At 40.0% G+C, this 16,928-nt stretch overlaps 1 protein-coding gene across 4 annotated transcripts in view; it reads left to right on the forward strand.

The window, feature by feature from the left end:
* The window catches only part of SGTA (small glutamine rich tetratricopeptide repeat co-chaperone alpha), a 43,591-nt gene extending 29,678 nt beyond the window's left edge, over positions 1 to 13,913 (forward strand). For 3 of the 4 annotated variants that reach the window (XM_074204598.1, XM_074204596.1, XM_074204594.1), the window contains exons 6-12: positions 1,090 to 1,194; positions 3,965 to 4,103; positions 4,872 to 4,934; positions 5,276 to 5,313; positions 5,634 to 5,723; positions 10,977 to 11,100; positions 13,795 to 13,913. In XM_074204598.1, the coding sequence (XP_074060699.1) occupies positions 1,090 to 1,194; positions 3,965 to 4,103; positions 4,872 to 4,934; positions 5,276 to 5,313; positions 5,634 to 5,723; positions 10,977 to 11,091 (550 nt within the window). In that variant the 3' untranslated portion in view covers positions 11,092 to 11,100; positions 13,795 to 13,913. The remainder of the gene's footprint in view (positions 1 to 1,089; positions 1,195 to 3,964; positions 4,104 to 4,871; positions 4,935 to 5,275; positions 5,314 to 5,633; positions 5,724 to 10,976; positions 11,101 to 13,794) is intronic. The other variant, XM_074204597.1, reaches the window with a different exon arrangement.
* Positions 13,914 to 16,928: the final 3,015 nt, after the last annotated feature.

Genomic DNA, 16,928 nt, shown 5'->3' on the forward strand with positions numbered 1-16,928 from the left:
TATGCTTGTAGTTAGAGCCAAGTTTTGTACTGAATGAGATGGACAAAGAGAAACTCTATACCTAAGAAGTGGAATTACCCTGGAGGTCATCGAATCTAAATCTGGGCAAGAAATCTTGTGGAGGTGTGGGGAGGAGCCAGGGAAGCATTCTTCATCCAGAGGGAGCTGATTCTGTTTGAGGACTTCTGCCCTCTTGCTCATTGTAGTTTTGAACATCTCTGATTCTTCACATGTCCTCATGTTTCAGCCTTAACACTTAATCATTCAAATTTACCATAGCTCTTTACAACTTAGAAAGCATAATCCTCACAACAACCCTATGAAGGTAGATAGTTCAGCGGTTACTTCATAGATGAGGTAATAACCCCAGAGAAAGTGTGGGATATAGTCACTCTGTTGGTAAGTGTCATAGCTGGGTCTCCACTCTAGTGGACTAAGTTCCCTGATTATTTCCATTGCATCAAATTGCTTCTCTAGAGTGAAATATTTCCGAGGGCAAGGACCTTATATGTTTAAGTGGATTTGTTCATTGCCAAGGATGGGTGCTTAATGTCATGGATTTTTTTCTTTAAGAGAAGTTCTCATTTTCCAGAATTATTGAGATTGGCGCACCAAGTTACAGCTTAGGGAAACTTATTAATAATGATACATGACTTTGTTATAGGGCTTTAAAGTTTGCAAAACATTTATATGCATAATCTCCCATGAAACTTAGAATAATCTTGGGAGCTAGGTAGGTGCACCACAGTTGGTCTTCTCCTTGTTTGTGTACAATATAAGCATTTTGAGAAGGTAAGAACAGTTTCAGTTTTACCTTTATTGCCTTAGCATCTAGCACAGTGTTTGCCATCTAATAGGTCTTGATAAATGTTTGGTGAATTAAATTGATTTTGAAGAAAAAAAGGTACAATGGCTTATATAGTCAATTATTAGACAAGGTACCCAGTCCAGCTCTGCAGTAGGGAGAAGTGAGACTGTATAGATAGTTAGTTGCATGGTCAATTGAGTTCAGTTTTTTTCCCTTGACTGTCAACCTGCCTTTGCCTAGAGTGTGAACTTGCTTACTTTGACTTTTTGTGTCCTTCTCAGAGCTGCTGCCTACAGCAAACTAGGAAATTATGCAGGTGCTGTGAGAGACTGCGAAAGAGCCATTGGCATAGACCCCTACTACAGCAAAGCGTATGGCAGAATGGGGTAGGTATTAGAAAAAAAATTCTTTTCTCTGAGAGAAAAGTCTTTTCTCCTGATAAGAAGAAAGGTTTTAACTTGGGTTGAAAGACTTTCAGACTTCACAAGTTAAAAAAAAAAATTAGTAACTCATTTATTCCTTTTCTTTTTTTTTTTTGAATCTGAACCTTGGAGAGAAAAGATTTAACCCAAGGATAGAGTAAAACTTACATTTGTCCAAAGTTTTAAATTTTGCTGTAGTTAGAAATAACTAGTCTCTATGGGACTCTTCCATCCATTATTGTACCCCTCCACTCCCTACAGAGTTCAGATGTATAACCATGCAAATATGGCAGAAGAACCATATTAGAAGGAATCCCTGAGATCTTCTAGCTGAATGTCTTATTCTATAGGCAGAGAAAGTGAAACCTACTGAAGTCTGATGACTCATTCAGGATCACATGGAGTGGGGCAGCTAGGTGGCTTAGTGGATAGAGCACTGACCCTGGAGTCAGGAGTATCTGAGTTCAAATCCAGCCTCAGGCACTTAATAATTACCTAGCTGTGTGGCCTTGGGCAAGCCACTTAACCCCATTGCCTTACAAAAAATGGAAAAAAAAAGCTCACATGGAGTGGCTGAACCAAGTTCTAACCCAAGTCTCCTGGTCAGTTCTCATTGCTTTTAGATGATACTGCCTCTCAAGTAATTTGATGCTAGGACAAGAGTCAGCAGCCTTTGAAAAGTGTTGGGTCGGATTTCCTTTTCAGGACTTTGGAACATGACTTTCTCTGTTGGGTATTTAGTATGGACTGGAAAGAGTGATCACATTGCTTTCTAAGCTTTGCCAGCAAAAATTGGAATGCAGTGTCAAACACATTTGGTGTCACTAAAGATTGATACAAATCATAGATTGTCTCCTACTTCTATGCTTCCTAGTCCCATATTTATAGAGTAATTATTTGATTTGGTCAAAGATAAAAATTTTTTCTAATGTACTGTCCTTCACAGAAGGAGATGTCAGACCTTGTCATTGATAGAACGAAGGACCTTCAATAATAGAGCTGGATTTTCACTAGTATCTCAGTTTTGTAGTTAGCCTCCTTTGCATTTAATGTTAATCGTATTAGCATTAAATGCTATCTCTAGCAGTGAAACAGTGAAACAATTGACTCACAAGAATAACAACTTCAGTTTTATCAGAACCCTTTTCTTTCCTTTTTAATTTTTTTAAATTTGTTGTTTAGTTTTGTTTTGTCTTTTTAAAAATTTTGACTTCCAAATTTTTTCTTTTCCCCAAATTTTCTTCTTCAATCCTTCTTCTTGGGGAGGCAGTATCATCTAAAGCATTGAGAACAGATCAAGAGACCTGGGTCAGAACTTGGCTCTGTCACTCTTTGTGATCTTGAGTGAATCATTAGACTTTAGTGGTTTTATTTTCTCCTCCTGTAGAATGAGAAAGCAAGCAATATGTTAGTTAAACATGAAAAAACACGTAAAGCATATTTCCATATTAACCATGTTGAAAAGTAACACTCGAATTTGCACTCAGATTTCAATAGTTCGTTCTGTGGAGGTGGATAGCATTTTTTCATTATGAGTCTTTTGGAATTGTTTCAGATCATTGATTAAATTCTTTCACAGTTGGTCTTGGTCATCATTACAATATTACTATTACTGTGTACAGCATCTTCCCAGTTCTGTAAGGATGTCTCAAAACTAGATTGGCTTCTAAAACAAGTCTCTAAAACAGACCTGTCTGTATGTGGAAACTGGGGTGAGAAGCACCTCTTGTTACATGGGTCTTTCAAGGCTGATCAAGCCCCCTCCCCCTCCTTTCCCAAAATAGTGCATGCTTTTAGAAACAAACTTCCTTTCATCTTCCCTTAATATTGGTGCTATACTTTCCTGGAGCCTTGTTGTAGATTCCTTGAAGGACAAACAGTCCTTGACTCCTAGTTTTTCTTGTACAGAATATTTAATAAGTGTTGATAATGAGTTGACTGACTAATAGAACAGAAAAGTGACAAATGTTGGAGGGGATGTAGGAAAACTCGGACCCTAATGATCTGACATTCTGGAAAACAATTTGGAACTCTGTCCAAAGGGCTATAAAACTCTTCATACCCTATTTGTACAAAGATATTGAAAACTGTTTTTAGTGGTAACAAAGAATTGGAAATTGAGGGACTACCCATCTATTGGGAATGATGGAATACTCTTATGCCATAAGAAATGATAAACAGGATGATTTCAGAGAAACCTGGGAAGACTTAACATGAATTGGTGCAGCGTGAAGTGAGCAGAATCAGGAGAACATTATACACAGTAACAGCAATGCTGCATTATGACCAACTGAATGATTTAACTCTTCTCAGCAGAACAAAAAGACTCATGATGAAAAATGCTATCTACCTCCAGAAAGAACTGATGGATTCTGATTGTAAATGCTTACTTTTTTTTTTAGCTCTGTTTTCTTTCACAATGTGATTAATATGAAGATATGTTTTGCATTATTGCACATATATAATAATCTATAAAAATTGCCTTCTCAGTGAGGGGGGAGGGGTGAGAAGGGAGAGAGGGAAAGAATTTAGAACTCAAAATTTTAAAAAATGTTAAAAATTATTTTTGCATGTAATTGGAAAAAAGTATAAGAAAGAAAAAGAAAATGGATAAATTGTGAGAGGCTGAAAGCTAGCTCTTTCAGAACTCTGGGGAATATGGGGTTGGGTATATAGAGCCCCTTCTTTTTGGGCCTTGTTAAAGCTATTTGCTTCCTTTCTTCCTTTTGTCCAGCTTAGCACTTTCAAGTTTAAACAAGCATACAGAGGCTGTAGTCTACTATAAGAAGGCCCTAGAGTTGGACCCAGACAATGAAACATATAAATCAAACCTCAAAATAGCTGAGCAGAAAATGAAAGAAACACCCAGCCCTGTAAGTTTCTGAACTTTTTGTGGGTTTCTTCGTGATCAGGAGACTTTAATAGGGTGTGGGAGGGGAAGGCTTTGTTTAATTTACTGTTCCTTTAATCTATAAATAACAATGCCCTCTTCCAGATGTGAAGTGGGACTTCACCTGACACCCTTGGAGGCAACCTGTGGCTCCACTCACCTGATTATTCATTGAACTTCTCACAGAATCTTTAGAATCCCATCAGATAGAAGGACAAGGTCTAACCTTCACTAAAGCAGATTAGACCATGCCCAACAATGGTCCCTCCAGCATCTGTTGGAAAACCCCAGGGACTAAGAACTCATCACCTCTATTCTGAGAAGGCTTTTTTTATATTGTCCTTCATGAGGAGTCATTTTCACCCACAGGTACCTCAGGGCCCATGGATCAAGACTGTTACCTCAGGCCTTAATATTTGACAGTGGCGATTCTTCTCCCTGCCCTCCTCCCATTTGGTGTTTCTCTACTCAGACTAAACAGCCTCAGTTTCTCAACAGCTTCCCTATGTGTTAAAACTTTAACCTCTCCTGATCACCTTCTCCAGCAGCACCTAGCAGGCATCTAGACTTGAATGGGCTCCATTCAATGTGTCTGTATCTCTTCCTGCACTTGATGTCAGATGACTCTGGGAATGGGGTTGCTCTGTCAGAGCTACCATTAAAAGCGACCTGCTGCTTCTGTATTTGTTTTGCTTATAGTTCAGTGACATCTCTGTGATATTTGCCCATTGTCTGTTTCTGATCTTTGCAGACTGGAGGTGCTGGAGGCTTTGACCTAGCTGGCTTACTGAATAACCCAGGCTTCATGAGTATGGTAATGCCCTCATTCTTTCTCCACCCCTTCCCCTAACACATGTTTATCTAAGCCATAGGTGGGAAAGTTTGTATGTTTCATTACTTTATATTTTGAAATCATAGAAACTATTGATAAACTTAGATCTAAGTTTATCTGATTGCAGTGAATTTAACTACTGACTGATACTTCTGTGTGTGTATTGAACTTTTTCATTCTCATTATTGAGTAAAAATAAAAACAGTATTGTTTTACCTTTACACACACACACACACACACACACACACACACACACACACACACAAAATGGATGGTCAAGATGGTTAGGAAACTTTCTAACCATCGAACTATTTCTTTAATAGGCATCAAACCTCATGAATAATCCTCAAGTACAGCAACTGTAAGTAATACTTTTCTTTTACCTTTTCTTTTGAAACTGATAATTTTTTATTTTCTATGTGATCTTGGGAAATATGACAGTTCACAGGTAGCCTTACTATAGGAGAAGGTGGGAGAAATGGACATACTGGAAAAACTTACTGAATCCACAGGGAGCCTGCCAAACTCCAGCAGGGAGCCACTTGAACTAGGGAAAGCAAAGGATCCAAAAGGGATTAATCTTAATTCTTTACCAAGTCTCTTGTAACAGTCCTGCCAAGGACCTGGAATCAGAGGGACCAGAGTTAGCTTGTTTGTGAGTAATAAATCCTCTCCTTGCAGCATGTCTGGGATGATATCAGGTGGCCACAATCCTTTGGGAGCTGCTGGAGCCAGCCCTTCTCCAAATGACCTCGCCAGCCTCATCCAGGCGTAAGTTGATTTGCCTTTGTTAGGGGAGGATGATGAAGCAAAGCTCTTAAAAATGGAAAAAAGTCACCCTGGATCAAGTCCATCTGTAGAACAGGAGAAGCAGACGGAAAAGCAAATGCCAACCATCTCACATAATGAAACCAAAAGTCCTTACTCCCCCACCAGTAGTCAGCCTCTTCAGCTAGGGCCTTCCAGGCTCATGGAAGCTACCTTGGGGCCTATTCTGAGAAGGGGTATGTGCTACCACCATCACTCCCCTTGCTTTGCTGTGGAAGACAATTCTTTTCCCAAGCAGTCTGAATGGTTCATGTAACCAAAGAAGGAGCTGGTTTTGATGCTCAAAAGTTGATGAACAAGCACCAGAATACCATTCTTACTTCTCTTGGATACATAGAGAGCAAATTGAAGGAACACTATTTGCCAGTCCTTTTTGATTATCTACTGAATATGAGGCATTATGTTTGTGGGCCCCTTAACTAATCCCACTGCTAAAGACCCAGTACCATCTCTCTGAGTGGAAGTTCTTCCTACCCGTTCTCTTCCCTTTTACATCATCCTTCTGCCAAACTGCTCTTCCTTGTTAGTTCTGATGAGTTCCCTTCTGACCTTTCTTACTGCACCCTGACCAAAGTTCAGACTTCTTTATTATTATTCAGTCTCCTCGACATGCCTTGTGCATTGCACATTCCCTTCTCTCAGGCTCAGGATCCCTACCTATCTTTTGAAGCATACCTCAAATGCCACCAAAGGAAACCTCCCTGGTTTTCTGTTCTCTCCTTTCCCCCACATTTTTAGGGTAGGGAAATATACTGAAATAACTGTAATATAAATTAGAAAATATAAGGGATTTTCTTTGGGTTGACTTGGGAACATTTTTGCCCTTGGCTCAGAACCTTCTTTATCATACTCTATAAGGAAAGCATTTTCTCTTTATCTCTCTTGTCTTCCTCTTTGTCTGTCTTTCCTTTTCTGCCTCTCTCTTCTTGTGTCTCGGAATCTATGGCATTCTGCCATAAAGTGATTGGTTTTTTTTTAATTTTTATTTTTCCCCACATATCAAGATGATCTTTAGTATTATTTGGAGTTTGAAATTTTTGTCCCTCTCTTCCTCCCCTCCCCTCTTCTGAAAATGGTAGGCCATTTGATATAGGTTATGCTTGTAAAACATATTTCCATGTTAGGCACAGTTGTGAAAGAAGATATAGATCAGAAGAAAAGAAGAACACAAAAAAGAGTTAAGTGAAAAAAATTGGTTCCATCTGCATTCAGAGTCCATCAGTCCTTTCTTTGGATGTGGACAGCACTTTCCCTCACAAGTCCTTTGTACTTGTCTTGCATTGTGTCGCAGAGAAGAGCTGAGTCACTCATAGTTGATCCTCACACCATGCTGGTAACTGTGTGCTTTGTTCTTGTGATTCTAGTCATTTTACTTTGTATCAGTCTATACAGGTTGACCTGTTCACATTCATATACCACAGTTTGTTCAGCTATTTTCCAGTTTATGGGCCTCCCCTCATTTTGCTATCACAAATATATATATATAAATATTTTTGCACATGTCTGTCTTTTTCCCTTTTTTGTGATCTCTTTGGTATGACTAGTCTTAAATCCCCAACAAGGTTTGCACTACTCTCCTGTGAAAATGTCTTGGCTCTGCTGCCTCTCTTCTTTCCCTGCTTTCCCTTTCCCCCACTCCCTTTATACTGCAACTGTATTTTTCCCAGGGAAAGGGAAATTCATATTCATAAGAAGAAAGAAACAACCAGAGTTGCATTTAATCTACCAGAGGGACTTAGCACATTCTCTCTAGGATGGACCACATAGTTCACAAGTTTCCTAAAACTGTTCTGATTAGTTAGTTCTTTGTTCTGCCAAGTCTCCTTACAGTTTCCCTTATGCCTATATGAACCTTTGTTCCATTTGATTTGATCATAAATGAGAATGACAGCCTTTTGTCTCCCCCCAAAGACACTTTTGCCAGTTTGAAATTGGCTTGGTCAGGTCTATTAAGTAAAGTTTATTTGTCTGGTTGTCATCTCAGATGCATACTCAGGACATCAGAAAATCCCTTAGTAGTGGATATCTGGTACCTCAACTACATTCTTTACACTTGTTTTCAAGTAACTGCCATGTCTGTCATTATAGGGAACAGTCTTACAAGCTCTAGGACCTGTGACATAAAGTACATAATGAGAGAGGACAGCAGATATTTTCCCCCGTTGCCACTACCTTTGTCACAGAATATAAGTGCAGAAGAGATGCATTCAGTGCTAGATGATGTTCAAGGAAGAAAACTTAGGATTGGATCAATTGGGGAAGGTTAATGATTGAGAGAGGTGGCATCTAAGCTGAGACTAGTTAGGATTTTAATAGAGTTAGTATGGAAGATATTTTAGGCCACTAAAATGGTGGGAGAAACAACATAAATATGGGACAAGTGGAAGATGGTGAAGTGTCCACTTGGGCTAGAACTTAGAGGACATGCTTTTGGGGTGGTGGAAGACAGTCTATAGAGGTTAGTGATGTGATTGTGGAGGACTTTGAATGCCAGTGCTTTGATAAGTATTAGGGAAATAGAACAAGAGGTAGTATACAGGGAAGAAGGTATTGCAGTTCAGACTTGCAGTATTCTAGGCATGCTAGTATAGTTTTTGAGGGTATAGGTAGGACTTAGCAACTCTTCTGAAAATGTTGGGATCCAGTGGTTACCCAGGAGAAGTAGGTAGAGAAAAAGAGAAAAACCAGGAATATTCTGACGTACTTTTTAGATTCTGGGAAAACAGATGTCAAAAGAAACAGAGAAAGGGTAGGCAACTTCCTATGGACTCAAATTCTACTGGAAAAGTCAGTCCAGAAGGTACGGGAAATGGTCGACCATGCAATTCTGAAGACAAAGAGAACTGTTTCAATGAAGAGAAGAAGGGGAGACTGTCTAGAGAACATTATGGATGAACAGAGAACTCGACAACTAACCTAGATTTATAGAAACTGTGTGGTATACAATGAATGCAAAGGGGAGGGGTTTGGGAGGATGACCGCCAAAGTGTGATGTGGCCTTCATAGGTGTCAGCAGTGCCAACACTGAAGGAGTTGAAGCTGATGAGGAGCACTGGGAGTAACAACAAGGATAGTTTTTAAAAAATTCTTTTTAGGCTCAAAGTAGGAAAAGGACTGCTTGGCACTCAGAGGGGATGAGATGAGATTGTAGTGACTGATAATGGAGAGAAAGCAGAGATGATCAACATTCTGCTGCTGCTTTTTCTGACAAGGATGTTCTTTGCATGGAAAGCAACACACATGGATAATAGGGGGTTGTCAACATAAGAGTATCTAACTGCCTTTGATGAGTGATGAGTTCAAGTCACATGGTCCAAATTGACTTAATTCTGGAAAATTAAAAACTGGGAATTGCCAATCCCACCGTCCATGACTTTTGAAAAAAGACACTGAGGACTGGATAAATAGTGTTTTACTTTTCAAAAAGGGGAAGAGAAAGGCACCTGAAAATTGAAGGCCTGTGAATCTAGCTTCACTTCTTAGCAAATACTTTAGTAAAGAGATGGTTAATGAACACCTAGTAAAAGGTGGTGAGTCATCTTGGTTTCTGTAGGTAGAGGTCAGGGAAATGCAGAAAATAGTGTTTATCTAGATTTTAATAAAACATTTGACATTGTCTCTCCTGCTGCACTTCTGGAAAAGGTGGCAAAATGTGATCAAGACAATAATATGCTAGAGGAATTCTAGGAATGTTAAGGAGACCCAGTATATAGTTCCATGTCAGCTTGAATGGAGGACTTCAGGGGAGCTTTCTGGGGACCTGTACTGTTTAACACTTTTATCAGTAATTTAGATAAAAGCATGGGTGGCATACTCTTCAGATTTATGGATGAGCCAAAGTTTGAAGGGAGAACTAACACATTGACTTCAGAAAGATCTTGACAGGCCAGAGTAAATCTTAAATGAAATTATATACAGTTATTTATTTTGGTTCAAAATTTCAACTTCCTAGGTACAAAATAGGTTATTATTAGACAGCAGATTTATTAAAAAAAAAAGCATTTTAGTGATTTGAAAGCTTACTATGTCCTGATAGTGCCCAGGAAAGCTGATGTCCATCTTAGACTAAATTGATAAAAGCACAGTAACTAGAAAGAAATAAGGAATCAAGAGTCCTATTGTCCTAAGCAATTGGTCCACCCACCTCTGTAGAATTTGTTGTTCAGTTCTGGGCATCTCATTTTAGTAGGGAGGATGTTGATTAACTCAACATGTCTAGAGGAGGGCAACAGATGGTAAAGGGACTTGTGTTCATGTGCTTGGGAGGCTTCATTTGAAGGACCTAGAATTGTTCTGCCTGGAGAAAATGATGGAAGGGATGTGGAACATGGTAGTTGTTTGCAAATATTTGAAGGTTGCTTCTGAAAGAGGAGTTGATCCCAGAAGGCAGAACTATGAACCATGTGGAAGTTGCCAAGAGGCGAATTTTGGCTTGATATGTTAGGAAAAGCTTTCTAAGAATTGGAGGCATTTGGGGATAGCTAGGTGGCTCAGTGGATAGAGCACTGGCCCTGGAGGCAGGAGAACCTCAGTTCAAATCTGACCTCAGACACCTAATACTTAACTGTGTGACCTTGGCCAAGTCACTTAACCCTATTACCTTGTAAAAACTTAAAAGAATTTGAGGCATTCAGCAGGAGATAGGGTAGAGACTTTGGTTTCTCTCCCTCAACTGAGCTCTTCAAGCAAAATCTGGTTGAACAGTTGTCAGGTTTATTGTGGAAAGTTCTCTTTCAGGTAGAGATTGGATTAAGAGGTCAATAAGCTCTCTTCCAATTCTGAAATGCTCTGATTCTGAATTGCAGCTTGAAAGTAAAGAAGGGGGCAGCTAGGTGGCGCAGTGGATAACGCACTGGCCCTGGAGTCAGGAGTACCTGGGTTCAAATCCGATCTCAGACACTTAATAATTACCTAGCTGTGTGGCCTTGGGCAAGCCACTTAACCCCATTGCCTTGCAAAAACTAAAATAAAATAAAGAAGGCAACCAAGAGCACTAGACTGACTAGGATGATGCTGCTAGTGTCAGAAGCAGCAGGGGGGATGCGAGAAGCCCTGGTTTGATTCTCAGAATTTCAAAATCCAGCTTTGTGCTTTTTTTTTCCCTTTAGCCTGTGAGCCTTTCTTATTCTTTCATCACCTTTCTGGTTGAGTTGGGTTTTTTAGTTCTAATTGCATGTGTTTGGTTTTGTTCTTCAGAGGCCAACAATTTGCTCAGCAGATGCAGCAACAAAATCCAGAGTTAATAGAACAACTCAGAAGCCAGATTAGGAGTCGAACCCCCAGTGCCAGCAACGATGACCAGCAAGAATGAACAGTGAAGGTATAAGTTTGGGACCTGCTGAGGAGACATGAAGCAGTGGTGGAGAGAATACTTAACGTGAAAAAGAACAGTTGAATTTGGGTCCCCATTTTGATCCTCATTGACTATTGCTAGCACTTCATAGAACCTCAAAGTTTGGGAGGGGAATCTGGGAACTTGTTATCTAATTTAGTCTTCCATCTAACTCAGAAAGTCCTTTGATATCTGTGACAAAGTTTCCATTCTCTTATGACACAGCCAATAACAGTTTTGAATAGCTCTCATTGTTCTTTCCTATAATAGGGATAGCTTTCATTTACCAAACATTAGTGGGTTTTAAAATAGGCTGTTCTTCCAGGAGTTGAAAGGGTAAAGTGTTATTATCCCCATTTACCTAGGAGAAAAGTGACCCCCAGAAAAGTGAGGTGATTGGTCTACAGTCACCTGGCTCGTAACATTATTATGTTTTAAGGTTTATAAGTACTTTATGGTTGATTGCTCAGATTATTAAGTCCTCACAAAAAACCTAAGCAGTGGATGATGGTATTTTGATCCACATTTTGCTCATGAGGAAACAGATTATAAAAAGCAATTTTAGTGACTCAGTGGGTGAGTCTGTTTATAGAATTAGATCAGATGACCTGGCAAGATCCTTGCAGATATTCCACTGCCATTTATTGGCTACATGCTGGTGATTATTAGTCCCACAGCTAATTGAGGGTCAGAAGTGAGATTGGAACCCAAGTCTTTCCAAATGGCAAATCCAGTGTTCTGGTGTGCTAGACCATCTTGCCCTAATAAGTGGTTAAACTAGGGTACAAGCTCCATTACGGTTTCTAAATGAAGAAATTAATACAGGAGGACAGTTAATTAATAAGAAATGAATTATGAGAGGACAGTGAGAAAGTAAGCCACTTGCCCATTGTCTCCCAACTAGTGGGATTTGATTCTAGTCTGGATTTAAACCCAGGTCTCTAGACTGCAAATCCATTTTCTGCTATTGCCACATTGCTTTTTTCTTTTCTTTGGACTGCTGTCTCCCCTCCCTGTTGTATCTGTTCAAGGTCACTTCTTGTCCTCAAGTTTCCTTACATGTGAAATAGGGACCATACCTGCAAGAGCCAGCTATCTCACAGACTTGACTTACTTCATCAACTCAAAATGCAGCTACTCCAGGAGTTACTTTTTTGGATTTAAAAAAAAATCACTTGTTGGTTTATTCTCTGGTGAGGAAACTCTAAGTAGTTAAATATGTCCTCAGTAACAAAAATAGTTTGTTGACTCCAGTGACAGAGCCTTCAAGAATCATCAAGAGATTTTGGAAGGGGTCTTAATAAGGGGCTCACAGGAATAATATTAAGGAAAAGTGGCATAATGTGCATGAATGTAGCTCAAGTTCTTTAGAGTTAGGACATTATATCTATTCAAATTATTGCTATTTGGATTTAGTTCAGTGATTGCCTAGATTTCTAGGTGATTCTTCCTAGTGATATTTGATTCAAGACTGAGATATGGTCGGATGACCCCATAAGTCCCTGATTAGCATTTTTCCTAAAAGATGTTTGTAGTGGAATTTTTACAGCATTGAATAGTGCTAGATCCTCATCACTAACTATGCTTAAATAAAAGAGGAAAAAAAATCCATGTAAGAAAAGAATTTAGGAATAGATCTGGGGTTCTTCATGACCTAACTATAAGATCCAATATAATTGAGCATTATGGAAGCCAAAAAAAGTTAGTTCAAATTGCAGTCTGAATTAGTTGAATTAGTTCAAGGTTTGTATTTGAAACAGGGGAAATGTGATAATCACTCTTAAGTTTTTACCTTAAAAAGCATATCTAGAGTTTAGAGGAGTATGATCAGGTATTTCATATGAGAAAAGCTAGAAGAAACTAGAAATAGTACAGTTTGGATGAACTGTATGCGTGGGAAAAAGTTTGGTTATGGATTTGTATAGAAACTTTAATAAAGGAAGGACTCCCAGAGGGAAATTGGAATATTTTAAAGATTATTAAGGTGGATTAGAATTGTTTTGAATGACTTTAGAATTCAAGACTAGGACAAATGGTGAAAGTGACAATATAAAGAATTTCCTAAGAAAATTTGATCTATGAAGTTGAGAAATGGACTTTCTCTGGAGGTAGTGAGCCTAAAATTATTGGGGATGGTCTTGAAAGGCAGGGTGTGACCACTTATTGAGCCTCGGATTTCCTTATGTGTGAAATGGGCTTAATGATACCTAAGAGGCACTTGAGGAAAGTGTGGAAGAAAGAAATCCTTTCTTAGTTATGGATCTGCCACAAGTTACTTTAATTGTATGCCTTGAACAAGTTACTTCTTAGCCTCAATATACTCTTTACAAAACTAGAATGTTCGTATCTAGCTTACCAGGTAGTTGTTAGATTCATTTCGAATAATGAATCTAAAATTGATTTGTCAACCTTAAAGTGCTAAATGTTAGCTATGTTGTAAACTGTTAGAGTGGACAGTGAGTTCCTCTCTGCCAAGTAAAGATTCTACTACTAGATGATCCCTGGGGTTCCTCCCTACTCTGAGGTTCTGTGATTCAGAATGTGGTTTTACTTTGAGGGTCAGTTGGTATTTCTCATTTCTAGAGCCATTTCAGTGCTTTGCACAGAGTAGACCCTTAATGAAGATTAATTGGAGGGGATTAGATTATTATGATTTTCATTGGATTTATGTTCTCTTAACAGCAACACCATTGAGAATTGAGTCCTTCGATGTACAGACTGGAAGCCATGTGTTCTGCCATTTCTCCAGTTGGAACTTCCACAAGAGAAAAAGAAAAAAAATTATTGGACCTGCATGTTAAGACGGATTCTTATTTTCCTTTTCTTTCCCTCTCCTGCCCTCCGTTCCCCAGACTCTTATTTTTTTTTTCCCGTAAAAGAGCCAGCAAGCTGTAAACACAGACCAGCATCCACCCTCTTTCTAGCTCTCAGAAAGTCAGTTACCGAAGTATTTTCTACAGTGGGGCCTATGGGTGGTTCTCAGCCCCATTCACGAGATGTTTCAAGTTTTCTGTTAAGAAGCCTCCATCATCTTGCGTTTGTGGGCCACATACACTGGCTACCTGGGGCTTTTGAGGGTTGTGTTCATCTCCTCTTTATTTTTTTAAAGAGGAAATAAGTATTTTCTTTTATGATTAGAAGTCAGTTTCTAAACACAAACATCCTCTCAGGTTGCCTGGTGTTCCCAGTGCTCCTCCAGCTGAGTGTCCTGCTCTAATAATGCTCACTGCCATTTACAATCTGGGGCGTCAAGATATCGTCAGTACCGTTTGGATTATCTGTATGCATGGGAACAAGTTTGGTTGTGGATATGTATAGAAGCTTTTGTTAACCTGAACCTTTTAGGGGGAGGGACAGTTTTATTGGGGTGCGTAAGACCAGTTTCTGTGACTTTCTTCAAATTGAGCATTTTGATAGGAACTTGTTTTTTCCTCAGATCCTTTTTGCCAGTGATCTCACAAACATCTAGTCACAATCATGATTTGTACTTGGTGCCCACTTGTTTCACATTCACCAGGTGGAGAGACTTAAGCTTCACACATCTGTCTTATCACCCATCCATTGCCTATCTCACTGTCCCTTTGCACACAGGTGGTAGTAGGTACTTGGGTTTCTACTAGAAAGGAATTTCTACACAATTTCTCCCTTACTGTGCAGGGAGGGTGGTACTGATAAAGGACAACAGAGCAGCAACCTGTAGTGGTCAGCTGCTGGACTCATGAAAGTGGCAAACAGCAGCGTTTTATAGGAATTTGCTGGTTGGCAAAGCTGCAGTTGCCCATGTAGCCATGGAATTAGCCACCATGCTCAGCAGTAGTTTGGGTACCTCATGGAAAATCCTGGAGGCCTCTACTCATCATGATAAGATAAAGTTTGGTAAAGGTATGAGAGTGGGAAGAGAAGAGGAGGAAAGCTAGCTCTATGAATCATGAAACTTATGGGGTCATTTGACCATATCTCAGTCTTTTATCAGATAATTGAGTGGAAGGCTCCATAGTTTAGAAAGGGCAGCTATTCCCCTGTTGCTTTCAGGGAACCTCTTGGGGAGATAGATGAGCTTTGAGTGTTCTAGATGACTAGGTGATCACCTGTAATCCATCGTCACCCACAATGTTTGTAACCCTTCAGTTTTAACTGTGGTGAAGAATGTAACGTGTGGGGAATAAATATACATGTGACCTTTTTATTTGTCCTCACTTCAGTCCCTTTGTCATCACTCCCAACCGCCTTAGGAGACCGTCGACCTAGAAGACTGGGCTCAGGGCCCAGGCTTGTTTGTTTGGTTTTCCAGTGACCTTTAGGAGTGTGCCAGTGGCCCAGTATTGCCCTGGAGAGAAATGCCAACACAAGCAGCAGTTTGCTTTGTCCAGCATAAGGTCAAAACATGCCCCAAGTGTAGAGCAGTCAGACAAAGGAAATACCCCTCATGGGTCATCAGGAGGGGTATCCTCAAGCACTTGCTCACATTTCTTAAAATACTCTGATCCTGGAAAAGTATCTGTACACAACAAGGATATGTGCAAACTGACCTGGGAAGTCCCACAGCCTTGGCCTCACCAGAATTGGTGTCAGAGCTGGGATTTGGATCCATAATACCCTGACTATAAATCCCCCAGCCCATAACTGTAAGGTGGGTTGATGTTAGGCATAGTGATCTCAAATAGCTTTTGTGTTTTAAGTAGGGTCAGGCCATATAATTTTGAATGCCTTTCCACACAGTACTTTTAAAAGATGGATTCTATTGAGAACAGAGCATGACCTTACACCTTGTTAAAACTTGAGTCAGCCTGAGGCCTCAACTGGGCCAAGGACAGAAGGGCTTCAAAATACCCTTTGTTAGAGCACATAGGCTAAATGGCTTCCCCAGCATTCCAGATACATCCTAACAGCTCAGTGCTGATCCTAGATTGCCTCATGAAGTGCAGCATTGACCCATTGTGCTGTGCTGCCTTTCCCCTCAGCATCGTGTGCACATGGGGTAGTTTCCCTGTTCGAAGACACACAATTAAATGCCTGTAGTTGGCTTCTTAGAGGGGAGATTACTTGTGAAGCTGATGGTCTCATGGAGTGGAAGGAACCCAGAACAGTCATGATTTCTCGCCCCATCTGTCTCTGGTACCTGCAGCTCGATGCCTCATCTGTGAGGGGTAGGAGGGGGTGTTTGTAGATGGTCTCCAAAAGACTTGAGTGTAGAGCTGCTTTTAGAGGATACATTGCCTTAAATTTGTGTTTTCAGGCTTTTCCAGGACATTTCACTTTTACTAGGATAGTGGTATATAGTGGAATACCCGTGTGTGTGTGTGTGTGTGTGTGTATGTGTGTCAAGAGGTTCTTGATTCATTTTTTTAATATCAGCACTTATTGACTGGATATCAGATCTTAAGTCATTTAAGGAAACAATTTCCCAATATATAACCTGGGAATGATAGTATTTTCCCTTACTAGATGGGACCTATCAATAAACATTTACTAAGCAGCTCCTGTGGACCAGATGCTTTGCTAAGCCCCTGAAGGTACAGAAGACACTCCCTGTTTTCAAGAAGTTTAGAGTCTAATGGGGGAGACAACATGCAAACACATCTGCAAAGAGAGCTGTCTACAGGACAAATGGGAAATAATAGGGAAGGCCCTGGAGAAGGAATTTTTAGCTGGGACTCGAAGGAAGTCAGGGAAGTCAGTAGTCGGCAGAGGAAGGAGCATGTTCAGGTATGAAGACATGCCAGAGAAAATGTCTGGAGCCCCGAGTTGGGGTGGATTGGTTGGGGAATAGCCAGGAGACCAATGTGACTAGACCAGAAGATTGGAAAGGTAGGAGA

Source organism: Macrotis lagotis, chromosome X, assembly GCF_037893015.1.
Source record: "Macrotis lagotis isolate mMagLag1 chromosome X, bilby.v1.9.chrom.fasta, whole genome shotgun sequence".
Classification (NCBI taxonomy): domain Eukaryota; kingdom Metazoa; phylum Chordata; class Mammalia; order Peramelemorphia; family Peramelidae; genus Macrotis; species Macrotis lagotis.